The sequence below is a fragment of the Loxodonta africana genome, chromosome 12, assembly GCF_030014295.1.
Source record: "Loxodonta africana isolate mLoxAfr1 chromosome 12, mLoxAfr1.hap2, whole genome shotgun sequence".
NCBI classification, from domain to species: Eukaryota; Metazoa; Chordata; class Mammalia; order Proboscidea; family Elephantidae; genus Loxodonta; species Loxodonta africana.
The window spans coordinates 33,229,757-33,238,165 of NC_087353.1; the positions used below are offsets into that span (position 1 = coordinate 33,229,757).

The 8,409-nt window shown below is 51.2% G+C and overlaps 1 protein-coding gene across 2 annotated transcripts in view; it reads right to left on the reverse strand.

Moving 5' to 3' along the window:
• Window positions 1–8,209, reverse strand: part of HS1BP3 (HCLS1 binding protein 3) — a 42,661-nt gene extending 34,452 nt beyond the window's left edge. For both annotated transcript variants that reach the window (XM_023550457.2, XM_064295071.1), the window contains exons 1-2: window positions 8,152–8,209; window positions 3,176–3,341 (exon numbers count right to left, since the gene is read on the reverse strand). In XM_023550457.2, the coding sequence (XP_023406225.2) occupies window positions 3,176–3,341; window positions 8,152–8,183 (198 nt within the window). In that variant the 5' untranslated portion in view covers window positions 8,184–8,209. The remainder of the gene's footprint in view (window positions 1–3,175; window positions 3,342–8,151) is intronic.
• Between the last annotated feature and the right edge of the window lie 200 nt (window positions 8,210–8,409).

Below are 8,409 nucleotides of genomic sequence, written 5' to 3' on the forward strand. Positions count from 1 at the left end.
GGCATGGTATCATGCGTATAGACTTGAAAACTGGCCCCATTTACACCCTTGCATGTAGTGCTGGCTCTTTGTACCGGACAGATGGGGCTGGCTGGGCACTGCCCAAGGGCTCCTAGTATACTGTATTTCTGTCACACCCAGAGATATCAATCTCAGATATGTTCCTCCGCTGCTCCTGTTCCTGAAAACATGGATGCACTGAGCTCCATCCTGGATTAAGTCAGATCACCTGGAAGCTGAAAACCACGCTGCAGAGCACAGCTGCTCCTGGAACAATGTGAACACGGAGCAACCATCTGACAGACATTACACCTGGCTCTCACAAACAGTGTAAGAAACACTCAAATGAAAATACTGCTGCTATTCTGTTTTAGACACTACCCATGAAAGATTCATATAAACTTCTCTTGGAATTTGGTGTCTTTTAACAGGTAATGAGAGCTGTTACGGATTGAACTGTGCCCCCTAAAAATATGTGTCAACTTGGGTAGGCTGTGATTCCCAATATTGTGATTGTCCTACATTTTGTCATCTGATGTGATGCTCCTGTGTGTTGTAAATCCTACCTCTATGATGTTAATGAGGCAGGATCAGAGACAGTTATGTTAATGGGGCAGGACTCAATCTACAGGATTAAATTGTATTTTAAGTCAATCCCTTTTGAGATATAAAAGAGAGAATCGAACAGAGAGAGTCAGGGGACCTCATACCACCAAGAAACAAGAACCAGGAGAATAGCACATCCTTTGGACCTCGGATCCCTGCTCTGAGAAGCTTCTTGACCTGGAAAGACTGATGACAAGGACATTACCCCAGAGCCAACAGATAGAGAAGAGAAAGCCTTCCCCTGGAGCTGGCATTGTGAATTGGAACTTCTAGCCTCCTAGACTGTGAGAGAATAAACTTCTGTCTGTGAAAGCCAACCACTTGTGGTAATTCTCTAATACCAGCACTAGATGACTAAGACAAGTTATGTAATTCATTGCTTCCCTTTTTGTCCTGGCTGCCAGATGATTCAGAACCAACCTGTGTGCAAACCTATGGCTATAACCTGGTACGGCTGTTGCTCCCTCTTGACTGCGTGACTCTTGCTCATTTTGTCTTTATCCTAGTAACCCCGTGGCCTCTCTTGGTCTTGTAAAAAGGACTCTCTCTGGGCCTATTTACAAGAAGCCCAATGGTAAACAAACAACAAACGAATGAATCTGATCTCATCTCTTCCTGAAACTCTCTCCTCCCTTAGCTTCTGTGACTGTAGACTCCCAGCTCTCTGCCATCCACCTCATTTGTAGAGTTCTCTTCCTTGACTGTCTCTGAACTGCTGATGTCCCCCAGAACCCCCTCCTCAACCCTTCTCTCTCCACCCTCCACCTCTGTTTTCTGGGCAACTTCATCCATGCCCAGATACTTCCAAATCTGTATCTTAGGCCTGACTCTTCTCCCGAGCTCCAACCTCATGCATCCTTCCATTGGGCGGATACTTCACACTTAACACGTCCCCCCTCGATTTGCTCTCCGCCAGTGCTCTGTATTTCAGTTGGTGGAAACAAGTCAGATTATGTGGGTGTTGTTGTTAGTGGCGGTCAAGTTGGCCCCTGACTCATAGTGAACCCATATACAATAGAATTGGACCATTGTAATCCATAGGGTTTTTGCTGGCTGACTTTTTGGAAGGAGATCACCAGGCTTTCTCCCCAGTCTACCTTAGTTTGGAATTTCTGCTAAAACCTGTTCAACATCATAGCAACATGCAAGCCTCCACTGACAGATAGGTGGTGGGTGCACATGAGGTGCACTGACAGGGGCTCAAAAGCAGGTCTCCCGCACGGAAGGCGAAAATTATACCACTGAACCACCACTGCCTCAAGTGGATGTTATCTTGTAAATATTTTCAATTCTCTCCCTCCTTTCCACTCCAACTACAGCTGGCCAAGCCCTCACCTTGGAGATTACCATATCAGCTTCCTAACTGGGCTCACCATCCCTAGTCCTGCTCCTTCTAATCCAATTCCACTCTGCCACCAGCCCAGCCTGGGAAATATGAATGTGACCATGCCACCCTCCTGCTTATGACTCCTCAGCTGCAAGACAAATCAGGCTCCCTGCTCAGCCCTCCATGACCTGGATCCTGTCGTCACCTCCCATCTCATCCTAGGGTGATGCTCAACTGTTTAGAATCCCCAAACACCCCTGCTTCTGGCCTCTGTGGCTTTGGGTGCCCTCTGCCTGGGACACACTCCTCTTTCTTCTTCTGCTTAGTTCTCATCTGCTTTTTTAATATTATTTTATTGTGTTTTCAGTAAAATTTATATAGCAAATCAGGTTCCCGTCTGACAACTTCTACACCAATTGTTCAGTGACATTAGTTACATTTTTCACAATGTGTCAACATTGTCTTTAATTGCATTCCGGTTGTTCCGTTTCCAGTACTCTAGTCTCCCTGTCCCCTTACCTTCTCAGCTTTGCTTTAGAGTTAATCGTTGACCGTTTGGTCTCATACAGACGGTTATTTTAATGGGGCACCATACACGTGGATAATATCCTTTATTTTGTGTGCCAATCTGTTATTTCACTAAAAGGTGACCTCAGGGGATAGTTTTCATTCAAGGTTTAAAGGGTATCTCAGGGAGATAGTCTCAGGGAGTCCTCTAGTCTCAACTATTCACTAAGTCTGAACTTTTTAAGAATTTGAATTCTGCTCCGCATTTTTCTCCTGTTCTATCAGGGCCCATCTATTGTGGCCCTGATCAGAATGGTTGGTAGTGGTAGCTGGGCACCATCTAGTCCTTCTAGACTCGGGGTAGATGAGGCTATGGCTCGTGTACTGTATCTTCTCTTTAAGATGCAGCTCAACCCTCTTCCTAGAAGTCTTCTGGAATCCCTTTCCCCAGGGTGGATGAGGTGCTCCTTCTGTGTTCCCTCACAGCCCCCCACCCCACCGTGTGCTCTTGTCACCACTTGTGTCTGCCTTTACAAGTCTGTCTCCCCACGGACTGTATGCATCTGAGCCTGATTCACTCTGGTGTCCTGACCACCTAAATGGGTCAGGCACTCACAGACCCTTAGTCAGTGCCCTCTCACTGATTCTACTGACTGGCACCCTGGTGGGTGGATGCATCTCAGCAGATCCCCAGATACCTCCCACCCTGGACCCTGGTCAGAGCCCCCAGCTCACCAAGAACTGGACAACATCTTCAGGCTTGTGCTTGGCTGACTTGAATGCAGCCAGCCGGGACACCACCAGGATCTGGTACTCCACATGGCCTGACATCATCTTGCCCCGCACCTCCTGGTGCTGGGGCACAGTCAGGTCCAGGCCTGTGTGGGCATTCTGAACTCGCCTGCCAAAAGGAAAAGAAGGCAAAGGAAGTTCAGGTTCAAACCAGCAGGTTTCTCTACGGAAATGCAGGCAGGGCCTCGGTCTGGCCCAGCAGGCCTGGGTATGAGGCTGCTCTGCTGGTGGTCCTCAGTCGTCCTCACTCCAGGCCACCCCGTCCCCCTTACAGGGCATTAGAAAGAAATGAGGCACGAGTTAGGATCATTATGGAAAGGACGCACAGGTAGAACCTGACTTCCAGCGGGTGGAAATGAGAAGGAAGAGGGGAAGGCCTCTTAGCAGTGGAACAGGTGAGCGTAAAGCAGAGGGCACCCCTGACCATCACCTCCTATCAGAGCAGCTCACTCCCCCAGCACCTCACCTCTCACAGTTCTGTGGCCACCCCAGGACCTATAATCCACGGATCCACCACCTTTCCACCGCCCCACCCATCACACCAGGCATCAGTCAGCTTGGACTCTGCATTTCATTGCCAGAATGCTTGCAAAACACCTCAGCGCTCCTGACCTCTCTGAGTACAGGGCTGCCTGGGAAAAGCCCGAGACTCCATTCTCTGCCTCCTCTGCACCTGTGCCCAGGCAGCTGAATATAATTGGGGATCAACGCGTGCCACATTGCCTGGTGGCCCTGCTTGAAATTCATGGCCACAAGCCTCCAGCTGGCAGCACAGGCCTGGCAGGCCCCCTACACTGCCCTTGACCAGAGGCTCTCCAAGTGCAGTTCCTGGACCAGCACTTTAGCACCAGCCGGGAACTTGCTAGAAAGAAAAATGTAGGCTGCTGCATCAGAAGCCCTGGGGGTGGGGCCAGCAAGGTGTTTAACGAGACCGCCAGGTGGTTCTGCTGCACCTGAGCCTCGTCCAGGCACTCTCCCCCTCCCCTAGATCCCTAGGAAAGCTTTTTCTGTAAAGGGCCAGATGGTCTCTGTCGCCACCACTCAACTCTTGCTGTTGTAGCTGAAATTGGCCACAGACAATTTATAAACAAACGGAGGTGTATTCTCATAAAACTTTATTTACAAAAACAAGCGGTGCAGGATTTGGCCCGTGGGATTAGTCTGCCCACCCCTGCCCTAGACAAGTTTCTCGAACTTGAATGTACATACAAGTCCCCTGAGAATCTTGTTTGCTGGGATTCAGTAAGTCTGCAGAGTCTGCTGCTCTAAGCAGCTCCGAGGTGGTGCTGACGCTGCTCCACGATGCTCCGGGGACCACCCGTTGAGTAGCAAGCCACAGAGTCTAAATCTCTATTCTGCATCAGCACACCCCCAAAACCTGCCCTCCCCTCCTCACTCTCAGTTGATGGCGCTGCTCCCCCATTCACTGAGAAAACGGCAGAGAACTTCCAGGGCTTCACATCACATTCACCAGTCTGCCTGAGTCTACTCTCTGGACCCCGCCTCTCCTCCTGTTACCTGGATGAACTTGCTGGCTCTACCTAAGGCCAACCCTCACTGAGGAGTAGATGTCAATCCCTCTCACCACCTGGAGGCCACTATTGCTGCAATTACTCCCCTCTCTCCTCTGCATCATCAGCCCCCTCATCTTATTCTCTTAAAAACTATCCTTTAACCTGACATCTGCTTGCAGCTACTGCGGCTCTATTTCTCTGTTCCTCTTTATAGAAAACTCCTCGAAAGAGTTGCCTATACACACTGTCTCCAGTTCCTCTCTCTGGTTTGATCTTGAACCCATTCCAATCAGTCTTTGGCTTCATTATGCAACTGAAAGTGTTCTTGCCTGGTGATCTCCAGGTTGTTGACCCCGAAGGTTAATTCTCAGTTCTCCTTGACCAGGCAGCAGCACTTGGCACAGTCATGCTATCCTCCTGGAAGTACAGTCTTTATTGGCTTCCAGGATACCTCACTCTCTCTTGGTTCTTCTCCCCCTCATCGGCCACACTGCTCAGCTTCCTTGGTGATTTCATCCAGAGCTCCATCCTTAGGCCTTTTCTCTGGCTGCATCCTCTCCCTAGGTGATGGCATTCAGCTTCAAGGCTTTAATACCATCTCCGGCCAATGGCTCCCAAGTTCAAATCTCCAGTCCAGACTATCCCCTCATGCCAGGCTCATTTTCCCAACTGCCTACCTGACATCTCCGCTTGAACGCTGATAAGCTTCTTAAAATTAACTTGTCGACACAAATCCTGATCCCCACCTTATCCGAAGCCTGCTCCTGTCAGTCTCCCCATCTCAGTAAATTGCAACTTTGCTCTTTTAGTAACTTAGGACAAGAACCCTGTGGTCAGTCTTGGTTCTTCTTTTTCTTACACCCCACATATAATCATCAGTAAAACCTGAAAGATCTTATCTTCAAAATACATCCAGAACCCAAACAGTTCTCTACCACCATCACCCAGGTCCAAGCCACTACCATCTTGCACCCCTGGATACTACAATAGACTCTTGAGCCATCTCCTTCTTCCACAGCTGCTCAACACAGCAGCCAAAGGATCTCTGTAAAATACTAAGTCAGATCATACCACCACTCTGCCTATGGCTTCCCATTGTGCTCAATGAAATCCAAAGGCCTTACCACAGCCTACAAGGCCCCCGCGATGTGTCCCCTGTTCCCAAACCCACCCACTCTTCACCACTTCACCTAACACTCATCCCTCAGCACACTCCCCTCCAGCCACACTGGCCTCCTTGCTGTTCCCCAAACACCCAAGCACACGCCTGCCTCAGGGCCTTTGCTTCTGCTGTCATCTGCCAGGTACACTAGGACGAAAGATATCTTCGTGGCTCTCCCTCAGCGAACTGTCAGGGATCCACACAACTGCCACACTATCAGAAAGACATCCCTTGATCACACCGTAGGGAACAGCTTTCACTCCCCCCTATCAATGTAGTGCCCCTACTCTGTTTTCTTTTCCTTCATCACATGCATCATCCCCTGACATATTATACATCTACCTACTGTCATCTGCCCCTGCTTAAGCTTCACGAGAGGGACTTTGTTTTGATCACTGCTGTATCCTAGAACTTGGCCCAGGACCTGGCACAAAGTAGACCCTCAATAAATATCTGCTGGATGAGTGAATGCATGAATGCAAGTGGAGATGGGGGGAAGCTGGGCTGGAAAGACAAGTTGAGGCTGGACTGCGAAGGTCTCGCTTAGCTGCTGGATTAAGGTGTTTGGACTCACCCTGGAGGCAAGCTCCTTGGTCTTGCTGGTCTTGCCACCAAGGAATGAGCATGGGTTCATGTAGCCTGCCCCACCAGCACCCCTGTCTCAGTTAGCAAACTGTGTCCAGGCTGGGCGGCGAGAGGAGCCACCCATCCTCCAAGCACCTCGCACCAAAGTCACCCCCGCAATGGTCTGCATGTGGTGGAGAAGGGTGTTTGCTGCTGGCATTGTTCATCCCTGTCATTTTTAAACCTTCATTTTGCACACGAGGAAACGGCAGCTTAGAAAGAGGCTACTTATGTAGCGTTAATGAAACCTCTTCTGCCAAGAAAGATATGACCTGTAACCTCACTATATCATCGAGGGGAGGCCAAGCACGTTCTGACATTAGAGTTTGCTTAAAGAAACATTTTTCCAGACCTGAAGTCACAGGGAAGTTCTGATTGCAGAACTTGGGTAAGGCATTCTTTATGTAATAAGCTGGCACCTTGGCACAAGCTTTGTGTAGGGGCAGTGTGGGTGCAGTACAGGAAAGTGCTTGAAGTGAAGTCACTTTACAGCTATTAAGAAAGAAAAAAAACAGTAAATTCGTGTCCATCCCAGCCTTTCCAGGATTCATCTTGTGCTGGGCCCTCCAAGCCTGGATCAAGGCAGACCCACACTGCATCCTCCACCCGGGACACTTCTCGGTGGGGCCTCTGCTGTGACTTGCTCTTCTCTGAGTTCCCTCCTCCAGCCTCCTCCTCTCTCCCCTTCACCCGGGTAAAGCCCACTCATCTTGCAGGACAAGCCTCATTCACTTCCTCCCGCAAGTCTGGGTGAGTGTCCTTGCACTGTGTTCCCATGGCAACCTGAACACACTGCCCCACCAGCATTTCTCACCCGTAGCCCTGGTGGGCGCAACGCTAGGGGCGCAGCGGTTAAGGGCTCCGCTGCTAACCAAAAGGTGCGCTGTTGGAATCCACCAGCTGTTCCTTGGAAACTCTATGGAACAGTTCTACTCTTTCCCGTAGGGTCGCTATGAGTCCGAAAGGACTCAACCGGATGGGAGCTCTGGGGGCACAGTAGTTAAAAACTTGGCTGCTAACCAAAAGACCGGCAGTTCGAAACCACCAGCCGCTCCTTGGAAACCCTATGGGGGCAGTTCTACTATGTCCCATAGGGTCGCTATGAGTCGGAATCCAGAGCAACGGGTCTCGGGTCAGGTCTGCGCTCATCCATGTCTCCTCCTCCAGGGCCTGGGCTTGTCTGTTTCAACCCACCTCCTGTGCCTAGCACTGGGCCTGGTACAAGTTAAGAGACGAAAGAATGTTCAGGACAAAAAGAAATGAGGCTAAGTCAGGAGGGAAGAAAAGAGTGCCCCGGGGCGTCTCTGCCTGCCTTTACGGGGCCAGCCAATCCCAAGATCGTCCACTGGGTCTAGGGTGAGTTCTTTACCCTCTAAGGGACCTCAATTTTCTCATCTGTAAAACGGGGCACTCGATGCCGCCCTAACCCTCCTACATGGCGGTGGAGAGGCCCAGCCCAGATAAACCACCAGATTGCGCTGGGGAGATTCTGGCCGAGGGCGCAGCCGGGGACCGCGCCGCCACCTCCTCCTGCGCCTGGGGCGCACTGGCCCTGACTCGGGAGCACCCAGTCTCCAAGTTGCCCAGGCGTGGTGCCCGGGCATGGGGGTCTGGCTCACCTGGAGGTGACGAGCACCGCCGGTGACTGCATGACGGCGGCCGCTCCGGGCGGGGCGTGCGGTCACGGGACCGGGCGGTGCCGGCGTCGCGGCGTCCCCGCCCAACGCGCACGGCCCGCCCCAGCCTCAGAGCAGCCGCACCGCCTCTCCGCTGCCCTGGCGCGCCCTCTAGTGGCCATCAGGTGAGCTAGTCCCAGAGGCCGCCGGGGATTTCGGACCCTTTCTTGTCTACTGCACCGTGAGCTCGAGCTGAGGGCC